This window comes from Petromyzon marinus, chromosome 17 (genome assembly GCF_048934315.1).
Source record: "Petromyzon marinus isolate PM22_M1 ecotype Great Lakes invasive population chromosome 17, UKy_Petmar_22M1.pri1.0, whole genome shotgun sequence".
Classification (NCBI taxonomy): domain Eukaryota; kingdom Metazoa; phylum Chordata; class Hyperoartia; order Petromyzontiformes; family Petromyzontidae; genus Petromyzon; species Petromyzon marinus.
Window position 1 is genome coordinate 21,703,987 of NC_133683.1, and position 12,976 is coordinate 21,716,962.

Sequence of the window (12,976 nt, forward strand, 5' to 3'; positions counted from 1 at the left end):
CCCCACCTATAGACTAAACGAGTCAGGCGATCTGCAAACATTATACCAACATCAACTATTCCTACAATGTGGGGCATTGGCTGGCGAATGGTTACATCTGCTTCGGCCGGCATGCATATTTCTCCGACTGTCGCTGCTGAGAAATAAAATTTTCCACACAGTGGAACATTTTAAGTACAGAATGTGTACACCATATTCTTGTTTTTTTCGGTAAAGTCACGTAGATATAAAATATAAAATAATAAGACCGCTTGTGTTGCGATCGAAACGTCGTGGGTTTTTTTGCTTTTATTCTAATTTTATTATTTTTATTTTCTATCTGCGTGACTTTACCGAAAGAACCAAGAATATGAATTCCTGCAGTCACGAAAGTTAAGTAAAAATGTAATGTGTACACCGTTTGTACAATGCTGCGTGGCATTTGTCGCAAAAAAAACTTTGCAATATTAAGTGAAGACCAAGAAAGCAATTTGTAATTCTTTATTCATACCATTATATACACATACAAAAGTTAGCATCATTTATTTAAGAGACGCAAGGTTTTATACCTCTATAGGAATACAAAAGGCAGGGGTTTTTTTCAAATCCTTGGGCAAAACAAACCTCTTATTTCATAAAAAAAAAATCGATACGTGCTTTACAAGTTGCTTTGTGGGAGCAAGTAGCCGTGTGATATTGGGAAACACGTGAAGTGAACATACATGATAAAACAAAATTGATACCTTTAAAAACTGCTCAAGAGTAAAAGCTGAAGGCATTGTGATGAGACCATTTAACAAATCCACTAGCACCCTAGCGGCCCTGCCGATTCAATCAATTCTCACGATTTCGAGTCGCGATTTGATTCAATAACCGGGTGTTTTTTTTTACATCACGGTCAATGTAGCGGCTGTATGTCACGTGACCCCCGTTACGTACAACGTATATACAAACCAAGGAACATTTAATCTTACACACGCGATTCGATGCACGTTTCTTGAGTTTAAAGAACTGATATTAGTCCCACCCACCCGTAAGATAAGTGAAGCTTGCTATTGAAGCAGTGCAGAAAGACAGCCGAACGCAATGCAGCAGAAGCTCTCTTGCCAGGAAGCAGAGATAGACATTTAACAGCCGTTGTCTCGAATGGTCCCTGACACCGCATGTATATATTGTTATAAAAGGCGGTGTAAAGTGTTACACGAGTCACAGTATATCGCCTTAATAGGACAGCAGAATAATGACAAAGATAACGATTTACAGACGAATAAAAATGAACAAAAGCGTAGGAGAGCTGCAGCCGTTTCGCTCAGTAAAATCAGTCTGGGCAAATGCTCGTAAGTAACACATCATGGGAATCTTAAACGTAACACCAAGTCTAATATACAACGCATGTTAAACGGCCACAATTCAAAGCACCCCACCATTGCACGGACACAATAAACGTCAAGCATAACATTACACACATTAGTGTAGAAAAGTTGGCAAACATAACTAAATATCTAAAATTTACTTTCTATTGTTATTACTCTCCTTTAGCAAAAAAAAGATAAAAATATACGCAGTTGAAAGCACGTAGTATTTACACAGTTCCGAAACTACGTTGAGACGTACACACGAAACATTACATTGCGCCTTTCACGTGGGAATCTTAAGACATGCATCGCACCTGAAGTGCAGCGATGGAAGGCGCTACACTCCTGCACAGTTCTCTGAGAGACCCACATCCGAATCGGGTTGTCCAACTACGCGCATTTCAAAGCACAAGCCAAATGATGCACAAATAGCACACTACACACGGGCACATTCATAAATAATACAAACTCTCACGAAGCTCTGGTTTATATCTCACGTAGACTCCCAAATTGGGAACAAATTAAGGCGTGCGTATGCCGTCTAGTTTGGTGTTGTTCTGTTTTAACACTGGTTTATGACACTGATGCAGCTCATTTAAATATGGGGTTATGCCCAAGGCAAATGCACAGCTGCTGATGATCTCCTTAAGTCAGCACTTCGGGACATGAGTTGTGGGGCACGAGTCGCCGAATTCTGACTGCACCCGTCAACAAAAAGGCACGAGCAGGAGGCCTCTTTCCCGTGAAAATGGTTAAAGGTCGGAGGTCAGGAGTCAGAGGTTTAAATATTACATTCTGTGGTGCCATCAATGACAATGATCAATACACATTGACGATGGCATGGCCACAGTATCAGTTAGAAGAACCGAGTCCACTTACAAATGTATCAAAGTGTTTTCCCACAACATAATTTGCACTTTAATTTAAATGACCCAAAAAGCAATGCGTCGCTAAACCCCAGGTTACCAGTTTATTCAGATTTGTCCAAGCTATAAGTAGACTTCGTTAAAAAAAGCAGTGGCACATCAATCAAACCTTTCCACAGTGAATAGCAATCCGTTTGCGCGTTGAGTAAGAAATACAAATCGACTTCAACCATCACCGGTCATTTTCAATGAGGTTCTCAAATTAAACAATCGAACTGAAAACGTGTTGCTCGCCAATCAATTTTAACCGAGCCTGGCACAACCTGTTTATTCAAGCCACGTGTTTTTATTCCCCTGCACGCCGTTTCAAAGTATCTACGGACAGAGTAGCGGGTTTCATTTCTGGACAATGGGCAGCAATCAAATAGAGGGCACAGATTTGACAAGTGATGTGCGTTGTTTCACTGCTCACAGCAAGTCGGCAAACTTGAAACGGAGACTTTAAAACGGCATGGGGTAGCTCAGCGTCACGGCATCACACCCACGTCTGTCTGTGCACCAACAGGCCACCAGAAGGCCCAGGGTGTGTAGGTGGACGCGCACCTACGCACACTCACACCTTCTACAAATTGTACCACTTGTAACTGGGAGTGTACGGACGTAGGTATCTTTACATCTTCGTGCAGAAAGGGTTTCACGATTTCAAAAAAAAAACATCGCTTAGCTTTCGCCAATCTAAAGGCACAAGATTGAAACGCTTAAGTGCGCATACGATAAAATAGGTTTTCAATTGCAACTTCTTACCGGGGTTTTAGAATGAAAGCCCTCGGCAGAGGTGGCACCTGTGACAGGTGGTTCCGCCCAAATAATTCGCCGACGGCAATTGCAGTGCAAAGAACGACACCCGCCCCCGTAGAAAATTTGCACATCAATGCCAACGGCGCGCATTAACGGCTTGAATCATAACTATGGAGAGGGAGTCTAAAAAAAACACAGCTCAAGGACGCATTTAATGGGGCTGGGCTTACATTTGTAAAGTGCCAAGGTCGTAGCGGAACATCCAGATTGATTAAATAACCGGTAGAGTCCTTACGTGGGAGACGAAGCTTTAAAGGAAACAAACACATTTGAATTGCGGTTAGTATAAACATTTTAAGCGTTACTTTTTTACATATGTAGGCTAAATGTGTCTAAAAATATCAGATATTACATTCTCGTTTTCATCTTTAACTTATCTAAATTCTATGAACACAGAACGCCGCTACGTTTCAACGAGATGAACCTTTTAAGAAGCAAAGCTCCTTGCCAGAGTAGAGTGCACAAGTTCACCAAAATTGAGGCAGCGGTGTAACTCAAACACGGGTGTGCGACGGCTTTGGTGTGGTAGGAAACACTTAAAGCCCTTAACAGTTTCAGTCAAAATGCTGGGAATTCATGTCCGATTACAGAGACCACTTGTCAGTGGAATGTTTTAGTGTCATGCGTTAATTAAACGTGCCTTACCACGGAAATCACTCGGCAGTTGAATAGTTTGCGTCCACGTATAAAAATGGAGCTTTAAAACTCGAGCGTGGCACATATTGTAAAGCGGAATACATCGCAAACATTTTCCACAAGGTGTGAAAAGAAATGCAGCCGACTCTGTAGGCTCAGATGGGACACAGCGCACACATGATTCTGTACCGGTATTAGAAATCTCTGCAGGGTACAATGAAAATCAAACCTCACATCTTTGAGATTGTGTGTCCATGAATGACAGAAACGGTCACGTTGACCCAAACATCATCTCCAAGCAGATATATGTTTTAAAACCAAGATGCACCAAAGATAATAAAACATTTGGACACCCCAGCTGGAGCCTTTGCCGATGGAAATCCGAAGAATCATCAACCTCTTGTACCTATACGAAATGGCTGTGTTTTACATGTAGGAAACAATCAATGATGTCAACGTCATTACAAAAACATCGTTATTATAATTACTACTACTGTATACAGTATTCCCTTTGTTTAAACAGTTTCCCACACCTACTTAAAAACAGGAAGCATTTTTTTAGGGAGTCGGTGCTTCTGCACATTTCTACAAAAGCCACTGAAATAATGAATGGCTCGAGGGGCAGGATAGGAGGCTTCAACCCGGCCCAGAAGTCTGGAGGCGCATTCCAGAGGTGTCCCCACGGAGTGTCAGGCAGCCCGGCAAGCAGTGAAGAGTCGCGAGTGCCTTGCTCAGTAGGAGCTCTCGTGCCCCGCCAATGTGTAGAGGTTACTGTGTGCCGTCGGATGATCTGTAGGCCTGCTCTCCAGCACGACCACTCTGCAACAGAGAATGTATGCACGTACGTTGAACTTTTTTCGCACGGTACCTAGCCAACCATGCTAATTGGAGGTGCGGGGGGGGGGGGGGACAACAGAATAGCGTGCGCACGGCAGTGATTTGGGCAGTGAAAAAGCATGATAGGAAGTCACAGCCTGCTTTGCGCGTCGAGATGACTTGACATGTGACGCGGACAAATACATACAGCCTTTCGTCAATCCACCACGGAATCATGCGGGCCTCCCTACACAACCGTACGGTGCAGATCATCGGGGTCATTTTTCACCATACTTCACAACACTGATCAATTTTGGGTTCGTGAAGGTGGGGAGCATATAAGTGGTGTAAGTAAAGTACAACAATTAATTTTGCTAAACTGCCCTCTGCTGCAGCAGCCTATAACATGCTGCGTATAGTGTAACTCATCCCAAGCACTATCCCGGCTTAACCCTTAGCTAGACAGAAACTGATATAGCATAGATTATGCAGAAGCCTGTGATAGTCACCAGTTCGGGAAAGCTGGATCGAACAACATGCCAATTGTGAACTGGTGTCATTCTTATTGGACTCATTAGCACACTATAGCCACAATATCCTACATAAACGCCAATCATATTGTTTTCATTTTTGTAGATACAGAAGTGCCATGGCAGGGCTACTACTACTACTTGTAAATGTATCCATGTGTACAAAGCCACTTGTAAAAAATTATTACGTGGCACCTTGATAGATTAATAATGGATAATAAATAGCAAAGGCAGTGTCAACACGAAATTAAAAAAAAACATGAACATTAAGGAGGTTGAAGGGAAACAATAAAATAATAAAATATATATAAAACAATAAAAATTCTCACGACGTTTTGACCATAACACAAACGGTCATCATCAGGTGTGAAAAACCAACGGCAAGAAACATTTGAAAGAAGTGGCGGTTTGCATTTATTTTTAAAACTATGTATTTATTTATTTAAAAAAAACGTTAGCACCACGGGCAGCGATTTGGCGGTTTATTTAGAAGGACGAGTCCATCTATGTTCTGAAAAGAGGAGGGGGGAGACGAAAAATTAATGTATGCTGTCTGAAAGCCACCGTAAGCGTGGCTTTCCAATCAAATCCTTCCATCTGGCTACCATGAGAGATTCGTTCATGAGGCTATCCACATATACAAGCACAGAGACAATTTCAACCGAGAAGATGGATTCTGGCTTAGCAATCATTGGAAGGATTTGATAAACAATTTCAGGTCTTAATTGATTGTTCACGCTTCCGGTGGCTTTCAGACAGTATACATTAATTTTTCGTCTCCCCCCTCCTCTTTTCAGAACATAGATGGACTCGTCCTTCTAAATAAACTGCCAAATCGCTGCCCGTGGCGCTAACGTTTTTAAAATAAATAAATGCACAGTTTTAAAAATAAATATATGCAAACCGCCACTTCTTTCAAATGTTTCTTGCCATTGGTTTTTCACACCTGATGATGACCGTTTGTGTTATGGTCGAAACGTCGTGAGAATTTGTATTGTTTTATATATATTTTATTATTTTATTGTTTCCCTTCAACGTGACTTTACCGAAAGAGCTAAGAATATGAATTACTGCAGTCAGGAAAGCTTTAAATCAAAAATTAAAGAGGTTGGTCAATGCACATTCTGAACAATTTTTATCCAGAATATTTTTTGTTATTTATACATTTTTAACAAACCCATTGAGATAAGTCAATTCCAGTCAAACACGGTCCTACTTAAAACAAATACTGTTGAAAAACAATTGGTCCAGATGGCTTATTGGCTGATGAAGTTACATGGGATTTTCATTTCATACTTTGGGGGAAGAACAGACTCCATGTCCAAATATTACTTGTTAACTAAAACTAAACCATGGATATATGAAGCAATGTGGCAGATAAAGCTAGATTATAATCATCCGTTTTGATTAGGATGGTAATACAATCCAATGTGTCTTGTCAATACCAACAGGTCAGGTAATTGTAAAACAGCCCTCATTCTCTTCTCCTACTTTCCCCGTCGTTTCCTTCAATTCACGCAAGATTTTCCTCTTCCTACCATCTTGCTCTTTTCCATTCTTTCCTTTCAACAATTCCTCTCATCAAGCCTCTTGGCTCATACGATTTTTTTAAGCAAATGAAAAAAAATATTCAGTAAACTTTGACGGCCAGCCAAGGGACAGGTGCGAGCAATAGAGGTTCCGGCACAATCAAAAAGTTACCGGTTGAGTATATTTTCAGACAACTTTCCCACTGGAGGCAGGTCAACAGCATACCATGGCGACCCAGATTGCAACAACCTCCACCTTGATCAATCTCAAGAGCGCAATATATATTTCTCCGCAAAAGCATCTGCAAATGGGGACCAGTCCCCTCTCGAAAGCCACAATGCATTCTGCTCCTCAATGGGAGCAGAATGCTTTTCAAAAGGTGTACTCTGCAGAAATGCCCTTCACAACAATGCCATCAATCAAACCTGGTCCAAACCAAACAAGTGCAGGCTTTGCTGCGAGAAAACAAAGCCGTTTTCTTCAGCTCGCCCCGTGCACCAAGGACTCCGGGACACTCACGCTCGCACGCCTGGGCGGACATGAACATCAACGGGCGACGAGTGTGCCGTCATTCGTCAACCACGCTAGCGCCCGTCCGGCCTGTAATAACACATGGGCGTGTGTTGGAGTGGCGCTGGGAGTGGGCAGAGCCTGTGAGTGGGATCCGTAACTTGTGCTTTAATGAGTTTTGGGCCACAGCGCCAGAAAAGGTTAATGTTAAACAATGTTTTTATTAAAATAAACAGCACACACACTGCAGGACATCCCTGCAATGAGCTTCGACAAGGATTCACCATCACCACCGTTGTAGTCGGCCATTGTCTATCCACTGCTGGATGAAGGCCTCCCTATATCGTCGCAATCCCTTAATGATCCTGCCATTCTACTACCTAGGCACGTAATCATTAATTGATTAAAATCTATTCTCGCACTCATGACACACATACACGGGTCAAATTGTGAGCGTGGCAATTTATTCGTCGCAATCTATGTAAGTTAAGATGAAAATTATGACTTGCATTTTAGGATAATTTGGTTGAACAAAGCTGTGCAGCTAAAATAAAAACAAAATCAATGCAAATATGATGGCAAAGCAAATAAAAAAGTAATCACTTCTTGAATGAAATCACAATCCCGAATCACACCTTTTCAGCGCATCACGGGGTGAACTGTTATGTGCCTACAAGATTCCACGTGATTAGTACCACGCATTAACTGACCTAACAAAGAAAAACTGTATATCGGCATTTCTACAAATCCAGTAAACATTTCCAAGTCATTCTAAGACAACTTAAGAGATGGCATTTCAAAAAGTAAGTTTGCATACTTTTAGAAAAAAAGGCTTTTTTGTGGCATAATCTGGTGTTTTGACACGTATATATAAAATGGAATACACTTCCACCATCTCAGCATGGATAAAACAATCAATTCGTCCCAAGTATTTGTCCCTTATGAAAAGGTGCACAAGTTATTTCTCTCTGCATAAACAGTCAAAATTGCCCAAGTCAAAAAGCCACTTCATACTTAAACCAATCACCCACATATTTAAAGTATCCAACTTGTACGTCCGAAATTGTAGAACTGATCAAACTTCTCCCGTGAAAATTTTAAAAACGACAACAACTTTGTTATTTTTAACTAGGTTCACTCAAGAAAAAGAGTAACACCTTGAGTCCGTATGACGTCAAAAATGGACAGAGATAAAAGCCTCCTTTACAAGAGAGTCCTGCTGTTTGTGGTGGTAACGGACTCACGAAGGCTGCAGAATCACCCCACCTCTCAATCACACAGTCCTCACCACCCCTCCTCCTCCCTGTTATGAACAAGTAGCCAGGGGAACACATGCTGCAGTGGCATCGGTAACTATTGGAAAACCAGACTGGAAGCAAGTGCTAGAGCATTTGTCGATATAGGCACACTTGAGTACTGTTGTTAATTGAGGTGTTATTTAAGTGATCGTGGTAAATTGTCAAATCGACCAAATAATATATTATCTAGGATTTAACTCTTTCTCTCCAAATAAGTAGTTTCCCTTTCAAACTAGTGTCTACTCAGACAGCTTCACGCAGCTGGAATGTCTGGTGTTAAAATCCCAGGAACCTTGACACATGAAATATTAACCATAACTTTTCAGGTCAACAATCTTTTGGGAAAGCAAAATCACAACTCCACTCCAATTAGGTCCCCAGATTTTTCTACGACAGTGTACATTTTAAGATTTAAGACGTACGTGTTTTCACACAAACGAAAGGGGGCACATGCATATTAGCTGCGACGCAGTGGCCCTTTCAACCAAATTAGTTGTTGTTGTGGCTCAGGCCTTTTACTTGTGCTAGCAAGCAGCTTGTGCAGCCCACACGCTCGATGCCCAACGCCCAAATGAATCTCAATGCGGACGGTGATTAATGGGTGTGGGACAGAAGGCGCCCATGGACAGTGGTCAATGAGAGTGTGCTGAACCATGCAGCTGTAAGGGTCAGGTGTGTTTGGATAACCGGAGGGGCCCCCAAGCCCCATTCCTAGGCCAACATCCATCCAACTTGGGCAGTGAGGATTTCGGTTTTTTTCCCTTAACAATGTTCGCAGTTCCCCGGGTTGTCTGCCCCCCGCCCCCCATCAACCAGAACGCGTCGGGTACATGGGCCTGGTGGATATTTGTGTGCGTTTTTTTGGTCGCCCAACGTTCTGCAGCAGGCTTGTGTTCTTGTGTACAGCAAAAAATCTAAGTATAAAATATATAAGCAATGCCAGCAGTTGTTTTCTTTCTATCAAATTGCATAGTGTGGGGAAGAGATCCAAATTCTACAGATCGAGGAGCTTACAATTGTCACCTCTTTAATCAAGCAGCCGTGAAATGCAGTGTGATGTGTTACTTCACTGAGTAGAAATAACATTAACAAAAAATATACTTTTACTCTTCTACATTTAGAAAAATATTGCTACCAACAGTGCACAGCATACATGTTAATATATGTTGTGGTTTTATAAAAAAATTATCGAATGTCTTGCTGAAAAAAAAATAAGGGCACTTGAAGAACATCCTCACAGGGAAGTAATAACATATCAGTCTGGAACACTGAATTAAAATATTTTCAAATTACGTTCAAGCAGCGTAGTGAATAAACAATGCAAATATGTGCACATCAGATGAGATGGAAATGGCGCATTAAATGATAACACAACTGGAAAACATTGGGGGTAAGGGAGGGGAAAAAAGTATTTGATCGCCTGCTGATTTTGTACATTTGCCCACTGACAAAGGAATGATCAGTCTATAATTTGAATGGTAGGTTTATTTGAACAGTGAAAGACAGAATAACAACAAAATCCAGAAAAACGCATGTCAAAAATGTTATAAATTGATTTGCATTGTAATGAGGGAAATAAGTATTGAATGCTCTGCAAAACATGACTTAGTACTTGGTGGAAAAACCCTTGTTGGCAATCACAGAGGTCAGACGTTTCTTGTAGTTGGCCACCAGGTTTGCACACATCTCAGGAGGGATTTTGTCCCACTCCTCTTTGCAGATCTTCTCCAAGTCATTAAGGTTTCGAGGCTGACGTTTGGCAACTCGAACCTTCAGCTCCCTCCACAGATTTTCTATGGGATTAAGGTCTGGAGACTGGCTAGGCCACTCCAGGACCTTAATGTGCTTCTTCTTGAGCCACTCCTTGTTGCCTTGGCCGTGTGTTTTGGGTCATTGTCATGCCGGAATACCCATCCACGACCCATTTTCAATGCCCTGGCTAAGGGAAGGAGGTTTTTACCCAAGATTTGATGGTACATGGCCCTGTCCATCGTCTCTTTGATGCGGTGAAGTTGTCCTGTCCCCTTAGCAGAAAAACACCCCCCAAAACATAATGTTTCCACCTCCATGTTTGACGGTGGGGATGGTGTTCTTGGGGTCATAGGCAGCATTCCTCGTCCTCCAAACTCGGCGAGTTGAGTTGATGCCAAAGAGCTCCATTTTGGTCTCATCTGACCACAAAACTTTCACCCAGTTGTCCTCTGAATCATTCAGATGTTCATTGGCAAACTTCAGACGGGAATGTATATGTGCTTTCTTGAGCAAGGGGACCTTGCGGGCGCTGCAGGATTTCAGTCCTTCACGGCGTAGTGTGTTACCAATTGTTTTCTTGGTGACTATGGTCCCAGCTGCCTTGAGATCATTGACAAGATCCTCCCGTGTAGTTCTGGGTTGATTCCTCACAGTTCTCATGATCATTGCAACTCCACGAGGTGAGATCTTGCATGGAGCCCCAGGCCGAGGGAGACTGACAGTTGTTTTGTGTTTCTTCCATTTGCGAATAATCGCACCAACTGTTGTCACCTTCTCACCAAGCTGCTTGGCAATGGTATTGTAGCCCATTCCAGCCTTGTGTAGTTCTACAATCTTGTCCCTGACATCCTTGGAGAGCTCTTTGGTCTTGGCCATGGTGGAGAGTTTGGAATCTGATTGATTGCTTCTTTGGACACTCTTAAAGGGAGTGCTCCTAATCTCAGCTCGTTACCTGTATAAAAGACACCTGGGAGCCAGAAATCTTTCTGATTGAGAGGGGGTCAAATACTTATTTCCCTCATTAAAATGCAAATCAATGTATAACGTTTTTGACATGCGTTTTTCTGGATTTTTTCTTGTTATTCTGTCTCTCACTGTTCAAATAAACCTACCATTAAAATTATAGACTGATCATTTCTTTGTCAGTGGGCAAACGTACAAAATCAGCAGGGGATCAAATACTTTTTCCCCTCACTGTACATAGTCCCTTTGCATGATGGGGCTCTGGCACTTTATGACCTCGCAATGCGGGAATATTTTTATCAGGAATTCAGTGGACAATGGATTGGGAGGGGATCCGTTGCGATGTGGCCACTCTTGAAGCCCAACATGTTACAATTCCCTTTGGGGAATTAACAGGGAGCATACTTAGAATGCAGCCACATCCTCTTGGAAGAATCTCGCGAGAACTGGGTCATGAATCGAGCAGTGTGCCGCGAGTGGAAAGCAACACAGCTCTTTAAATAGAGGAACATTCTTGTTTTTATGAAAATGGCCTTTGAGGCAATTATGTATATTAAAATTGGAAAAGCTGTCCTCAAATGCCTTAACCTGACTAGTTTTGGTTTGTGGGATTTTTCACCATGCCACCTACACCACAGGGTACAGGCAACACCTTTCTCTGCCTCGCTGGTCTGGACATAAAATCTATTTGCACCGTTGCATTCTAAATGTCTCATAGTATCAGAGTAGATTCTGTTCTGACCTTCATTGTTACAGGGCTTATACCTTACACTAATGAATCCATAGACAAATACACCCTTTACAGTAAAAACATGCACACGCACAAACCACCTATGTATTTAAGTATTCCCGCTATGCTAAGTTTGTGCCACTAGTTTATTCAAAGTCTTTTATCGGTCAAGCCCAATTCCTTTAACAGGGAAGCAAGCCGTACAAAGCACAAAGAATGACACCCATCGCTACCAAGGTGCATTAGGTCGTTACACACACACACGCTCTTCTGTCCAGACACTGTTGCCATGGCAATGAGTGTGGTCAATAAAGCGATTACAGATGAACACTGGGCCAATCTTGGTGAACAAAAAGTTGGATTTACCAACATGAAAAAACAAGGTCCATGCAGAGAGTAACCGAGTGCTTTTCACAAAAGATACGTTGATAATATCAGTGACTGAGAAATAGTTTGTTTAAACGATTAAACACTTTTAAAATAAATCCTATAAAACAGCCATGTTTTTTTCTGCAAGTTTATTAGTCTGCCATTGCCAAATTAATTTCTTGAGCAAATGACATTTAAAAAAGAAAACCTGAAAAAAACAAGTTGAAGTATATATTTTTATTTAAAGCTTTCGTGACTGCAGGGATTCATATTATTGGTTCTTTCGGTAAAGTCACGTAGAAGGGAAACAATAAAATAATAAAAATATAAAACAGAAAATGTTCTTGCTGTAGTTTTCACACCTGATGATGACTGCTTGTGTTGCAGTCGAGACGTCGTGAGAATTTTATTGTTTTATATTTGTATTATTATTTTATTGTTTCCCTTCTACGTGACTTCACCGAAAGAACCAAGAATTTGAAGTATATTATTATTACAACGTTTGTATACCCAGGAGTCTCAATGGGTCAGAAATCTGTTCAGGAGGGACAAATATTGTGTCTTGTAATACCATCTGAGTCATTTGCTGGTAACTATTTTTATAATCATCAAATGTGGACTTTTGACACAGGCACGCAGTGGCCCTGCTCTTGCAAATAACTCCACGTGATCTTTAAAGTCCACTGTGAAGCAGACCGAGTGCATTTTAATGGTTAAGACACCCTAAGTGATATCCAGTGCGGTTTGCTATGTGCAACTTGTTTGCGAAACATTAAACTTTACG

At 41.6% G+C, this 12,976-nt stretch overlaps 1 protein-coding gene across 1 annotated transcript in view; it reads right to left on the reverse strand.

Moving 5' to 3' along the window:
- Nucleotides 1-465: 465 nt before the first annotated feature.
- The window catches only part of LOC116943167 (mitogen-activated protein kinase kinase kinase kinase 5-like), an 81,773-nt gene continuing 69,262 nt past the window's right edge, over nucleotides 466-12,976 (reverse strand). The window contains exon 32 of the mRNA XM_032955773.2: nucleotides 466-4,513. Within this exon, the coding sequence (XP_032811664.2) occupies nucleotides 4,426-4,513 (88 nt within the window). The 3' untranslated portion in view covers nucleotides 466-4,425. The remainder of the gene's footprint in view (nucleotides 4,514-12,976) is intronic.